The sequence below is a fragment of the Crinia signifera genome, chromosome 4, assembly GCF_055691185.1.
Source record: "Crinia signifera chromosome 4, ASM5569118v1, whole genome shotgun sequence".
Classification (NCBI taxonomy): Eukaryota; Metazoa; Chordata; class Amphibia; order Anura; family Myobatrachidae; genus Crinia; species Crinia signifera.
In genome coordinates, this window is record NC_139220.1 from 156,618,245 (window position 1) to 156,633,569 (window position 15,325).

General features: G+C 43.1%; 1 protein-coding gene across 10 annotated transcripts in view; it reads right to left on the reverse strand.

The window, feature by feature from the left end:
* The window catches only part of CADPS2 (calcium dependent secretion activator 2), a 547,338-nt gene that overhangs the window by 114,778 nt on the left and 417,235 nt on the right, over positions 1 to 15,325 (reverse strand). For 6 of the 10 annotated variants that reach the window (XM_083182838.1, XM_083182837.1, XM_083182846.1 and 3 more), the window contains 2 exons: positions 14,703 to 14,822; positions 2,456 to 2,611 (listed from right to left, as the gene is read on the reverse strand). In XM_083182838.1, coding sequence (XP_083038964.1) covers positions 2,456 to 2,611; positions 14,703 to 14,822 — 276 coding nt within the window. The remainder of the gene's footprint in view (positions 1 to 2,455; positions 2,612 to 14,702; positions 14,823 to 15,325) is intronic. The other 4 variants (XM_083182844.1, XM_083182843.1, XM_083182842.1 and 1 more) reach the window with 1 other exon arrangement.

The following is a 15,325-nucleotide window of genomic DNA, read 5'->3' on the forward strand; positions in this document are numbered from 1 at the left end:
ATGCCCCACATGCTGGTACTTGTGGTTCTCCAAGTATCAGCATGCAGGGTAGGCTTGCTGGAACCTGCAATCGTACTATAAAGGACAATTTTGCTTTATGCACTAGAACAAATGATCAATGTGGGGTCCCCACCTCTCCATGATAAATGCTTTGGCCGTGGGGCTCCATGAAGTGTGCCCTCTGACTGTGACATAATCCCCCCCCCGCCCCTCCCTGCTAGTGGAACCTGGTGCTGGTTCTAAAAATACAGTGGACCCCTATTCATTTTCCCCTGTATTTTTAGAAGCAGGGCTGGTTCCACGAGCCATAGTATGGTTATGCTTTGGGGGTGGACCCAAACACATTTTTTATTTTACATTTATATCAATTAACAAAATAATTTAGTGTGGTGATAGGTTAAGAGTAGAATGGCAGTAAGTAGTAGTACAGCCCGTTATTTAAATCTTATCCATGTGACAGTCGATTGAGGTCAAGAAATGAAGATGCAGGGACAGATGCACTAAGCTTCAAAAGTGATAAAATGGAGAGTGATAAACAGCCAGCCAATCAGCTCCTACCTGACATTTTTCAGACACAGCTTGTGACATAGCAAGTAGGAGCTGATTGGCTGCGTGTTTATCACTCTCCATTTTATTACTTTTGAAGGTTGGTGCATCTGGCCCAGTATCTTATGATGGAAAACAATCTGTGGATCACTGAAACAAATCTGTAATGTATGGTCAGATAGATTGGGGAAAAAAATGATCTGGGAAAAAATAATCACGGGATATCAGAAACAATTGTGATAGCTGATATATCACAAAATTTCTCACAATTTCTTGTATGAAGGCCACCAAGTGTGTTCATATATAAGAACCCTAAAAAACATGAATTTGAATGGTTTGCATACTTGCACAAGCTTGATAACCCCAGAAATAACATCTGTAAGAACACAAACTACCTATTTGTTAAAAAGATATGAAAAACAATTCAAGTGGAATGGATATGCAGGTAGAAGACAACTCTTTGTTCACTACATGCATATGCTGCCACAGGCTATTAGCATGTGTGCAACAATTTGATTAGAAAATGTAAAAAAAGTACTTCTAGTTATTCTAGTTACTAAGACATGAGTCAGAAGTCAGAAGGGTGCGATCAGGTCTTCTTTCCGAATATGGACGTAATCAACTACTGTTGTTATCATGTCAAATTCGCAAAACTACTTTTCGGAAGAAGGAACCATGTTTAAAAATCCAACATGCCAAACAATTGAACAGATGGAAAGCCACCAGGTTGGACATTAGAGATTGGCAGAGATACAAATACAGAGCATTGAAACACAGAGTAATCAGAAAAAATTCACAAAGCAAGGAAGCATACTTGAAATTTGGCAGGATATTGCTTACAACTTGTAGAAAATATCCTGTCAAGGCTAGGTTGAAAACATGTTTTAGGAAATTACACCTTTACAGGAAGTATATCCAGATAAAATGATAAGCTGTGACAGCCATGAAAAGTATCACTTTTAACTATGTGATTTGGTACCATCAGAACCATCAAAGGGGTATGGATTTGAAGAAGACAATCCATCCATCACAGCAGTCTTATTTTCACAGCCTTTTATCCAATGAGAAGTTCTTATTCTTTCTGTCCAGTTTTGAAAACTTCAACAGTATCCCAAATATGCATCAGATGGAATGGTATACAGTATTTCATCACAGTTATTTTTCCACCAAATGAAACTATTGAGCCCAAAGTGGATCTGTATGAAAGTATCTCTCTTCTGCACAGATAACTAGCTCTCACTCACTGTTACAGGACTTTCATCGGGCTGCACCCACCCTATGGAATGCCCTTCCACACACATAAAGACTCTCTACTAGCCTCCAAACTTTCAAGCGTTCCCTGAAAACTCACCTCTTCAGGCAAGCCTATCATATTTAAGTTCCATATGCATAACCCCCTAAGGCACTTATGTATTATATAGCTTCCCTTCTGGACCTACAAGCTATGCTATTACTGAGGCCTGTTCTTGTGTTTCCCTCCTATTTCCCTATGCAGCAGGGACCGCCAACCTCTATGTCTGTCTATTTTACCTAGTTTGTTCTTTCAGTTGTCAACATTTGTAAAGCGCAACGGAATCTGCTGCACTATATAAGAAACTGTAAATAAATAAATAAAGCAGGGAAACTGGACTGATTGTGACCATAGGAAATGATGTAGACAAACCTATGCTGGAACATGGTAGTTGAAGAAAACAGATCAATTTGTCAAGAGAGAAATATCTAATAATTGAATTTAATAACATCCCCCAATTATTTTACCCGTCCTTCTTTTAAGATATGAATGTGTGCACAGGAACAGAGAAAAACAGTGGTGTCAATTTACCTTCATTTAACCAAACAGAGAAGCTGTTGGCTGAGTCTTCTTAATATCTATAATCAATAAAATGGAAGTAACTAAAGGATGGCTAACCTTTTAACACAGGCTTCGATCATATCACTTGCCATAAGTTTAAGCCGTTGTTCCAGATGGCTTGCAAATTCTGATTCTGGCCAGTGGAGGTCATTAATAAACTCTTGCAGAGCATCTAGCTTCCAGAACAAATCTTCTGACATTGAGGAACCATTGCTAGAAGACAAACAAATGACAAACCAAGCTCAATTAGTATTACTAAACCTACACTATATATTTTTCCAAAAATACAGGAAAGACAAAACTAAACATTAAGGCCCATACACACTAGACGATATTGCTCAGAAAGGGCTTTCTGAGTGTGTACGCTCCCTGTCGTTAATGCTGCACACTCCTGCACATCATTAATAACCCCACCCTTGTCCAAGCATGTCCGGATGAGGGAGGTCAGCATTCATGATGACCACGCTGCAGCAGCAGTGCCACCCCCACCCCCGCCATCACTCACCTCAGGGCAGGCATAATCAAGTGTGTATACACTTGCCAATGCCTGCCCCCATGCTGGGTCCCAGATGCTGCCAATATTGGCAGCTGGGGAAATCAGGAAGTATGTATGGGCCTATACAGTAAATGAAAAACTATGCCAGAGCACATGTAACAATTAGCAGCACAATTCTCAGTACACAATACAGCAGAAATATAGGGAAGCAAAGGTGTAATTAGCATACTACTTGGGGTTGGCAGCCATTATAAGAGAGCATTGCAGTTACGAGAAAGAGGAGATGCAGGTACAGATGGCCGCAAAGCAGGAGAGAGCTGTAATTGAAGTGCAAGTGGTGACAACAGGAAGGAAGAGGATCCTACTCCAAGAAGATTACAATCTAGGTGGAGACAGATAGGTGGCATTAAATATAAGCAAGAGGAAGATGGCCTGATGGTAGGGAGTAAGGCATAGATGGCCAAGGCATGACAAAAAAAAGGGGGGAGCGTGCTCAAGACTAGATTTCTTTGCGGACTCAAGTCTAAATTTGTATGTACAGGTGGGTATAAAAGCACGAATTCCTAAAAAATGCTAAAATGGGGTTTTGATTTCCTTACAGTACACATTTCGTACTGGGGCAGTTTTATAAAATCAACGCAAAACAGATCTATTGCTACACTGCAGTCTCTGTCTAGAAATGTTAACGGAACACAGGACAATGTTAAAGAGACAGAGACAAAAGAAACATATTTTCCAATATGAAGAGATTGTAAGCTTCTGTGTTGTTAGTTATATTTGCATGTCTTTCTGTTCATTTGATGAATTTATCATGTATACTTTTAAAAAGGATATTTTATGACATAATGATGATTCCGGAGACTTGATATCTTTCTCTCGCATTAGAGATAAACATTCTACAGCATTTACACAGAAAATGAACTAACATTTTCATGATCCAATTCCAACAAAAAAATTATTATTTCTTTGAATGTGTATAGTTTGTATCGAGAATACAACTCTTATTAAATTTTGCTTTGGGGAAGTTACAGTAGTTGTTCTTTTCTGATCAAGAAAGATAGAAGGGGGTGTTATATGTAAGATCATATGCACATTTAGTGGGTGTTTCAGCTTCATACGTAACGGGGCAAATTCAGTGTTTTGGGGACTGAGCATGTGCAATTATGCGCATGTGCAGCACCCCTGTGTGAATGCCTTTGTCGAGTATCACACTTGACTAAACATTTGCAAGGGGAGGGAGGGGAGCAGACGGGGGCATCCCCATGAAAATGCTTGGAGTTCCCGGGGGAACACAGGCGGGCTGATGACTGCAGGGGTGGGTGGCTGACATCAGCACCTGCCCCCTTTTCAGCGGATGCAGACGAATCAAAAGTCAGTTAAGATTGACTTATTTCCGAAGGGGAGAGAAATCATTCGATAGTCGTCAACCATCGAATGATTTTTCTTCCTTTCGGCTGCATGCAGAGGATGTGTTTGCGTACAGCCCCTTGCACGGTACTGAGGGGATTGGGCGGTGGGGGGTGTTTAAGCTGCTCACTAAGCAGCAAACGACTACTGCTTAACAAGCAGTACTGAATTAAGCGCCTTGAGTCCTGTAGGAGAAAGTGCGCAATATAAATTAAACTTACTTAAGTAACTGACAGTGCATTCACTCACAAGGACTGGGGTAGCATTAGGTCTTAATGAAGTTGTAAGCCCTAAAAACACCATATAGTAAAAAAAAAAAAAAAAAAAAAAAGATATCGCCCAGAAGCAATACCTTTAAAAAAAACTGTATAATGTGTACACTCAATATCATTAACGATGCACTCCTGAATATCTTTAATGACTTAATGACTCCCGTGTCGTTGGAACATGCAGCTCGAATAACCTCACCACTGTAGCCTAACCCTACCTTCAATTAATCTAACTCTCCAATCTGTGCAGAATGTCAACATTGTGATTGCAACCCCATACTTTCTGTTTCTCTGGTATAGTCACCAGGTCAGCTGGTCATTGCTTAGTGATGAGAGTGTATTTTCTTGTTGTTTATTTAACTTTTGAAGTTTGAAGGGTAATAGTGTGTACACGCGGTTAGATTTGGCTTCCGATGTTCCTGATATAGGGAACATCGGAAGCCAAATCGCATGCAAATCGAATGCTTTTTTAGGGTTTGCGAGCCCGATGCGCTGCCGATGCGCACTCCCAAGTAAGTGCATATCGGCAGCCAGATAGAGAGGGCAGGCAACACTATATAGTGCAGATCTGCACTATATAGTGTAAATTGTGCCCTCTGGCATGCCGTGAGATGCGAGTCACGATGCGATCTAATCGTGTCGGGACTCGCATCTCACGGCAGTATCTGCCATGTGTACACACCTTGAGTTTTTTCTAATCATTTAGGAAAAATTTCATGGTATATCAAGTATACCTCTGTGTGATAAGTTCTAAACGTATCTTTGTATATATTTATTTACAACTGTATGCAATTACGTTATTTTAAGTTGTTTAAACAATGTAATGTAATGCACTTCACTTTTGAAAATCAAATTCAAAATGTGGCCCACATTGTTTAGGCAGAAGATACTTAAGTGATTATAAATACTACCACATATTTATTCGTAGGTAGACTGCAAATGTATTAGTTATATGCAAATTCATTGTTATTATAACTGAACATATTGGGTGAAATTTAATAGGATGAGAGATTTGGTAAGAAATCTCCAGTTTTTTTAAAGCGGCAATTATTTACACTGCAAAAGCAGTTTGATTTTGCAGTGTAAATGATTGCCGCTTTAAAAAAAACCTGGAGCTTTCTTACCAAATCTCTCACTTTCTGAATCTCTCATCCTATTATACTGAATTTCACCCTCTGTATCAGAAATTAGCATTCTGAAAAACTTTTTTTAGTTTCAAGTTTTAAAGACATATTTAAAAAAGAAAACAGCTTTGTTCAGCTTACACATAGGTAAATTGGACCTCTAGATTGCGCTAGATATAAAAAAAAAAAAAAAAAGTAATTAGCACAGCTCAGCCATGTACAATAGGAGCAGCCCAATAGCTGATACAGCTATTTCTAATATGCACAATAGCAATATTGTTCATAACGTCTAGTGTATCTGCATTATATTGTTAATGATGTGTGCTCCTGAGGGTCGTTAACAAACCACCACCGCCACACACACTATTTTTGTACAACTATATGGGTAGTTGAGTACATACAACCATATTCTGTGAACAAAATACATAACTGCTACTTCATTAATTAAAAATATTTCCCTTTTACTATGAGCTTGTTTGCTTTACTTTCAATGCCAACAAATTTGCAGTGATCTGAAGGTCTAGCCAAGTTATCCCTTGAGCTACAATTCCCAGTAGAGCAATCAGAGCAAAACACAGAATGTTACACATAGCACATTGCACTCCCTAACCTTAGATCTAATGCCCCAAACGTACTATTATCAAAGAACAAGTTAAAAACAACATAACCCACTGTAATAAACCATCAGTGGAGATAATAGTTGAATCAACTGCACAAAAGATTCAAAGCAAACCATGGTAACATTGTTATATTGATTTGATTAAAAATTCAAATATATATATATATATATATATATATATATATATATATATATATATAGAGAGAGAGAGAGAGAGAGAGAGAGAGAACTGTGGCTAGCAAGCAGCGGCACTCTACAGGGTTTGCAAAAAGTCAAAAGTGGTTTTATTGCTCCAACGTTTCGGGGCTCCAAACTGCCCCTTTGTCAAGGTGTAAGGTTTGTACACCTTGACAAAGGGGCAGTTTGGAGCCCCGAAACGTTGGAGCAATAAAATCACTTTTGACTTTTTGCAAACCCTGTCGAGTGCCGCTGCTTGCTAGCCACAGTTCTCTATACCCACCTCCCGGAGGGCACCCAGGTCGCTGATAGCTAAGAGGTCGAGTGACGGACTGACATCGACTGTATATATATATAAAATATACACAGGCGTCAGCTCGGCCCCGGCATTGACTTCCAGAGATTCAGGACGTGGCATAAGACCCAGCCGCAGACGACCCCCCCATCGGCACCTGGCGGCGGCACCCACAAATGCTCTGGGCGATACACATCTGCCGGCAGTATCAGTGGCAGCGGCGTAGAACTCAGCCCAGGGAGGGCCCAACTGCAGCCCCAGGCCTCACTGTCTTTCACCAGGTCTCAGTGACTCTCTCCCCCCAGCCCCCCCTCCACCACCACCACCACCAACACAACTCACGCTGGCTCTCCATGCTGGTTACCCTACAGGAAGATGGCCTGTTGAGGCCTTCAAGATGATGCTGCAAATGGCTGCCAAGGAACTGTGCAATCAGCTATGTAACCCCGTGTCTTTGCTCTACTGTTACCTACCTGGCTGCTGCAGCGACCAGTGGCGCAGCTGATGGCTGCCTAGGCGCTGTGCAGCTCGGCGTGTATGTGTTACCAGTGTGATAACTGTACTGTCCCTGCTTATATTGTTACCTATCTGGCTGCTGCAACGACCAGTGGCGCCACTGATGGCTGCCTAGGTGCTGTGCAGCTCGGCGGGCATGTGTTCCCTGCTTGTAATGTCTTAATGTAATGTATGCAATGTCCTCCCGCCCTCATCCCTGCTTGATGCTGCACTGTAATCCACAAAAAAATCCTAGTGTGCGCAAGCACACATGGCCAAAAAAGTTGATTCTGATCTTCTAATCTATTCCTGGGCGTTATTCAAATGTGTTTTTTATTTATGTTTAGACTCCTTAAACAAGGGGAGGAGGGCTTAATTACGTGCCCTTTATCTCCTCACTCTTGTGGTTGTTTGCTGTGGTGGAGGACGAGGAGCCGGGCAGGCAGAGGGAGACTACTAGAAAGCAGTTGCAGGTATCTAGCGGGAGGAGGCTATGGGGAGGTTGCTGCAGGCATTCAGCAGGAGTGATCAGGGGAGGATGACAGCTTGTGCACAGCACAGCAGCCCTGGGCTTCCAGTGGGACGGGTCTGTGGCCGTCAGCTGGAAGCAGCATGTTTTGGGCAGTTACACGTATCCCGTCTGTGATTTGTGGCTATAATTCCCCGTCTGCCAGCAGCAGTAGCAACACCGACAGCAGGACCAGTCAGCGGCAGAGCCTGGCACTGGCAGCAGGGACACAGAGGGTATGTAAAGTAGGGATGGCCATCAGAACATTCACCATCGATGGTGAAACTCTGAAAGACCATCAATGGTTATCCAACCAGTGAATTGCCCACTGCCCAATCACAGTGTGGGGGTGGGGCTTCATGGTTGTCAGGGGTGGATTTATGCTTCCCCTGATCTCCAGCTAGGTGCTGGCTTCTCGCTATCCCCGCTTCTGCAACCAGCATAAAATCCCTGTTGGCAACCAGCTTGAAATCGCCCATGGCTATCAGCATGAAATCCTCTAATGGCAACAAGCATGTAACCCCTTCCCTCCTGGCAATAAGTGTGTTACCCCCCATTTCTCTCCTCCCTTTTGCCTCCAAACTCCTTGAGCGTATTGTCTATAACCACCTTACTGCCTTTCTTTCCTCCCACTCCCTGCTTGATCCATTCCAGTCTGGCTTGCATCCACTCCACTGCAACTGCTCTTATTAAAGTCTGCAATGATCTTCATGTCCCAAATGTAAAGGCCACTACTCTCTACTTATTCTTCTTGACCTTTTTGCTGCTTCTGACAGTTAACCACCCCTTCCTCCTCCAAATCCTTCACTCCCTTGGTACTGCTCTATCTTGGCTATCCTCCGAACACTCTGACCGCTACTTCCCAGTCTCTTGTCATGACTCCACCTCCCCTGCACTTCCACTGACTGTAGGTGTCCCCAAGGCTCTGTTCTTGATCCTCTCTTTTTCTCTCTATATATGACTTTGCTAGGTGAGCTCATTAGTTTATTTGATCAGCATAGAGGAATATCACTTCTATGCTGATGATACTCAAATCTACCTCTCCTCTCCTGACCTCCTCAATCGTATTTCTAAGTGTCTCCGCTCTCTCTTCTTGGATGTCCAGCACTTTCTTAAACGAAACATGTCTAAGACTGAGCTGATCATCTTCCCGCCCTCCCACAATTTCACTTTCTATTGATGGAACAACGATTCCTCACTCTCCTTTAAACCACACATTCAGCATCTCTCACAGTCCTGTCATTTCCCCCTCACATATATTTCCAGGATCAGACCCTATCTCACCCAGGGTGCTACAAAGGCCCTCATCCACTCACTAGTCATATCCAGATTGGACTACTGTAATCTACTACTTTCTGGTCTCCCTGTAAAACACCTCTCTCCACTCCAATCTATCCACAATGCTGCTGCCTGGCTCATCTTCCTCTCTCCAAATGTACTATGTCCACCTCCCCTCTCTTACAAGCCCTGCACTGGCTCCCCTTTCCCTTCAGAATACTTCACTTACAAATCCATCACCCAGTCCTCTCCCACCTACATATCTGACCTTGTCTCTCTTCACACTCCCACCTGCCCTCTCGGCTCCACAAATGTACGTTGCCTCTCCTGCAAACTGGTTACGTCCTCCCATTCCGCCTCCAGGACTTTGGCCGTTGTGCTTCGTATATCTGGAATTCTCTACCTCTCCTTATCAGACTTACCACCTCCCTACAAAACTTTAAAAGGGCACTCAAGACCCACTTCTTCATTACATCTAACCATTTCTCATCTCAACCCTATGTTTATATTAACTTCTATCTCTGCTTTGTCACCCCAGTTTGTCTGCCCCTTACCTTTAGAGTGTAAGCTCTAACGAGCAGGGCCCCTCTCTCCTCATGTGCATTTCTAAGAAAATATATCTGCCACCGTTATAATTATATGTGTCCACTGTTGCAACTGTATTTATTTACCATCTACTTGTCCTGATTTGCATTTGTACTGTAAATCATAATTTTTCTTGTTTTGTTCTTTTACTTATCTATGTATTGCCAGGCACTGCAGAACCATTGTGGCGCCATATAAATAATAATAATAATGGTAAAGAGCATGTAAACCTCCTGTGACAAGGAGCATGAAATCCCTGGTGATAAGGAGCATGTAATCCCCTGGCAATGAGCATATACCTCCTGGCAACGAGCATGTAGTTAAGTGGCACTTATGTGGCAAAATATGCAATATGCATCACGGTGTGTGCTATAATTTGTAATCAGCAGTTCGGTGTCAATTTTTGCTGCATGCCTTGAGTGGGTGGTGGGATTATGTGCTTCCATGTTCACAGGGTCTAGCTGGTGAAGGATATTACTGCATGGGCCGGATTGGCTCTTTACTCCACTCCGAAGCCTGGTGCCTGCTTTCCTTACTGCTAGGCCACACCCCCCTCCTGGAGCATGAGTATACCTTTTCCCCATGTATATTGTAGGGAGCATTCTTACTTTTTCACACTGGGTGACAGATAGGCTAGAAAAACCCTGGCACAGAGCTAAGTGCATGAAGCTATATATATAGCACAGCGGTGACAACCCTTCCCCCCCCCCCCCCACATACACACACTCACCCTCTGGAAACCTGTGTAAGACTGCGGCACAGAGATCACAGGCCCCTGTCGGCATACCCGCACTGCCGACTATGCAGGCACCTCCGGCACTACTCTGAAGCATATCTGCTGTAGTGACGCTGCACGTCTAGCGCCACACAATCCCACCCGTTTACTTCTAAACAAAAAAAATGGTACTTATGTATTATCTGGGCTCCCATGTTAAATGCACCCCATTTTATCATACCCCTACTATCCAACTACGCATGGAGTTGACTTTATATAGTGTGGCGAGCGCAGCGAGCCACTGTGCCCGAAGCGTGGCGAGCGCAGCGAGGGGACGCGGTCTCATAAGAAAAACGGGAGCCCAGATATTACATAAGTACCAAAAAAATACAATCACCCCCCTACACCAAGGTGAATAAAATAATGAGGAAATTACCAAGTTCAGACAACTATAAAAAGGTGTGAAACTTATCACCAAACAATTGAATAGGAAGTCCATTGAAAATGTCTGTGAAATAAAAGATGTTCAAAAAACTGTCAACTTTTAAAAGACGAGGAAGAATTGAATATCACACTAATATTACGACACATAAAAGTTGTGAAAAAAGGGAGAACAGGCGCATGTCTAATTTGGCCTTGTAGTCTTAGAAGTAGCAGCTCTGATGGTTGATTCAGCCGCTACTGTGGAATTATGCTAATATAGCTGGTGGCATCTCCTATAAATAAATGCCTCCTGCCAGCTTCTTTGATGTGCTGCTGCATCTGAAGATGTAGCATTGGATCACTTATGTAAACATCAGCCATTTCAGTGACCCTTAGGCTTGTTTATGTTGCTGGGGCCAGTAAACTTGCATCACAAAACAAGCCCCATGTTAGGGAATGCTGCCCAGAACTGCTCCTCTCCCCAAACGGCCACAGCTAAGGGATCATTGCAAACGATCTGGCATTCACAGATTAGCACAGAACCCAAATTACGCTGATAACCAAATGTTACAGTTATACTCAAATTATATCAGGCAGTATATTAATATTTTTGGTACTTGTGTAGTTTCACGGCGCCAGCATGGCGCCGTGCTACTTCCGGGTTCTACGCTCGCCACAAACTATGTTAAAAAAAGTAACTTAACTCCATGCCAACATGGATAGTTCATACCTCCACTATCCATGTTGGCATGGAGTTGATTTTAAATAGCATGGCGAGCGTAGCGAGCCACCGAGCCCGCAGCGTGGGCGAGCGAAGCGAGCCCCGCAAGGGGACTCAGACACACGGCGCCGTGAAACTACACAAGTACCATATTTTTTTAACATGCTTATCATTGTTGGATCTTACATGACTGCAGCCCCCCAGTAAATTTGCCGTCCGTTACTGCACTGGCTTCAGTGACTGGCAGTGACATCTTGTGGGAAGTCACAGACACTACAGGCAGTTCCATTGGTAGGTGTTCCCTCCCTCCAAGGACTGCCAGACAGGGCTGAAGGCGAGCAGAGAGCTGGTTTTATGTAGGAAGTCACTCAAAGTCTTTTGGGCAGCACAATCCGTCTTTTATGGACTGCAGCCTATGCAGTCCATAGAAGCTGAGGGTTCATGCATCTGAGGTTGTACCACTGTGTTTATGTCGGACCCTATACCTGCCGGATCAACTATACAGGTACCGGGACACAGGGTAGTGTCAGACCCCCTTCTAAATTTAAGTAGGAGATACTTATTGTTTTTTATTTTATAATAAATTATCTGATTTGTCATTTGAAGACAAAGGGGCAGATTTATTAAGCTTGGAGAAGAGATAAACGGGAGATAAAGCGGAGAAAAGGTAAAAGGATATTGCTAGCAATATATTGCTGAGCAATATATTGCCCAGTGTCTCCTTTGCATTAGCGACCAGAGATGGTCGCTGATGAAAAGGAACCTCTGCTGGCGGTGCCGCAGAGGTAATTAGCTGGTCGCAGGAGCAAGCTCCTGCGACCAGCAATTAGAAAGGGGCTGAAAATGGGAGTGCGCACCGGCGATTTATCGCCGGGGCACACTCCCAATGGTACTCTTTACCTAGAAGGGCGCCCATCGCGGGCATCGCATGTACATCACATGCCATTATAATGGCATGCAATGCGACCGATGCGATGCCCGCGATTTTAGATAGAAATACATGTTAAAATGTTAATCGCGTCGGTCGCATCGCATGCGACCAAAAAATCACATGCGATGCGACCGACGCGATTACCGCGATTTCCCATAGGGAACAATGTTAAATGTCCCAATTGACCTGATTTTACATAGGGAACAATGTTAAATGGCCCACAGAGGCCAAATAGGCACCCTGAAGTGTGAAATGGCCCCCCCAATTGTTAATGCCACCCCACGATCAATGTCAACCCGAAGCGTGGCGAGCGGCGGCGGTACGCATCCTACAACCTTTTCATACCCCCACTATCCACGTCGGCGTGGAGTTGAGAATAGAAAGTGTGGCGAGCGCAGCGAGCCATCAAGCCCGAAGAGTGGCGAGTGCAGCGAGCCCCGCGAGGGGACGCGGATACCTTCACAGGTATACGCGTACCCTCGCGGGCTTCACAGGTGTCCGCGTCCGCTCACCACGCTTCGGGCTCGGTGGCTTGCTGCGCTCGCCACACTTTCTATTCTTAACTCCACGCCGACGTGAATAGTGGGGGTATGAAAAGGTCGTAGGACGCGTACCGCTGCGCTCGCCACGCTTCGGGTTGACGTTGATCGTGGGGTGGCGTTAACAATTGGGGGGGCCATTTCACACTTCAGGGTGCCTATTTGGCCTCTGTGGGCCATTTAGCATTGTTCCCTATGTAAAATCGGGTCAATTGGGACATTAAACATTGCTCCCTATGGGAAATCGCGGTAATCGCGTCGGTCGCATCGCATGCGATTTTTTGGTCGCATGCGATGCGACCGACGTGATTTTTTACCTTGCGATGCCCAAGATCAAAATCGTGGGTGCCGTTCTAGGTAAAGAGTACCCTCCCAATCACTGGCAATATGGTCGCCAGCGACCATATTTCCAGCGATTTCAGCCCCTATCGTCCCCGTGTGTACACGGCCTTACTAACTTTAAATAAAAATAGCGGTTTCTTCAAATTATAGTTTTTTTTTTAACTGCTATGTTCAACAAAACCATCAGCAATTTCTGTTTGTATTATTTTAACAACTACAACATTTGTCTCGAGGGGATATGCAATTAATGGCAGCATGCCAGAAATCCCCATGTTGCAAGCCACCATGTGTGCAAGTTGATAACCAATCCGTTATACCAATCTGCTATTAGAGTATCATATTACCATCAGAAGATTCTACTCACAAAAGGAAATGCTTTAAACATTCTAGCTAAATAAATGTCTTCGTTAATGCCTAAAACTTTATTATCAAGAGCTAATAATATAAAAATATCCCTAATGTGCCAGTATAACAATAACAAAAAAAAAACTTTATTGCCAGAGTAAGGGCACACGCCAGTCCCCCAGAATTGCACCATACATGCCCTAATTTAGGGGGTTATTCAGACCTTAAAACAGCTGAGAATTCACAGGCCGGGTGAAAACCGATAGACTGCGCATGCGTACGACTCATAGTATTCATACGCAAATCCTTCCTGCGATAAAAATTTGCAGCTATTTGCAGGTCTGCGAAATTTTCGCAGGTAAATAACAGATTTGCAGAGTGGGATTTTACTCTGGCTGATGAATGTCGACAGTCCCTAATGACATGTGCAATGTTGACCTAACATACCACAAGCAGGCTCCTCACCACTCTTTTAATTTGAGCGTGGATTAGCGCTGAGCAATATATAGTATCTCTGGAGACCCATTGGCTATTACATTTATACACACTGAAGGACCTATATACCGTTCCCCACGGCCCTGGCAATCATGTGGCAGTTTCTGGGGCTAATATTCTGGGGCATCATACTATCACAAAGTGGCCTCAGCAGTTCTATTAAAAAAAAAAAGATAAAAAATTGGCCATTTTTATTCATTTAGCAATACCAAAACTAGGATTCCTGGTGCATGGGACAAAGCAGTAATATGCCCGGGGCAAGGAACCAAATAACTGCCTTGCCCAGGGCACCAGGAATCCTAGTTTCGTCCCTTGTATTGCTAAATGAATAAAAATATCCAAATCTTAGACTGTTTATTAAAGGACAGATACTGTGTAGGATTATTGCACAAATTAACCGGCAATCTCTGCACAGAATATTACCAGCATTGTACACCAAAATGCAATATATTGCATGCATCCACAAAATGGCCCGTCACAGACATAACAGAAGTTACAATCCACAACATGCAGAACAATCATGCACTCTTTAGTACACACGTGGACTCGTATAGTGAGGTCATCCAGGAAGGTGCTGAAAAACTAGGTATCTGTGGAAGGTTAAGAGTCAAGGTTGGAACTTTTGGAAGAGGTACACTAGGAAGACTGTTGGTGATGGTTCTGTAAAACAGAATTCAGGAATACAACACATTTTTTATATTTTTTATTTGAAAAACAAACTTTAAAAATGTGTAACTATTGGAAGGAGGACTGGAATGGAAAATACATGTAGACTACTACGAAAATATATCTTGTGTTGTGTAAGATACAAATTATATGGTTCTCATTTATTTTTTTCCTTCATTAAAAACTAAACCACTCAGTGTACTTTGTTTCAAATACTTTTTTGAAATTTGTATTTACAGTATATTACACGCTGTAAATATATTCTGTGTTCATCCATAAAAATGTGTGTGAATATGAAAAAAGGAGGATAATACACAGCAGAATGCTGTTTATCTGTGGTCAAATCTACAACATACTTGAAGCAGAATAATCTGTTCTGTGTGGTTTGAGGTCTTCAGTTTAAATGGACAAAGCAACAAGTGGATGCTAAATTACTTTTTAATGGTAATAAACAAACATGTTACAATATTTCTATGTAAAAATGAAAATGGCAATAC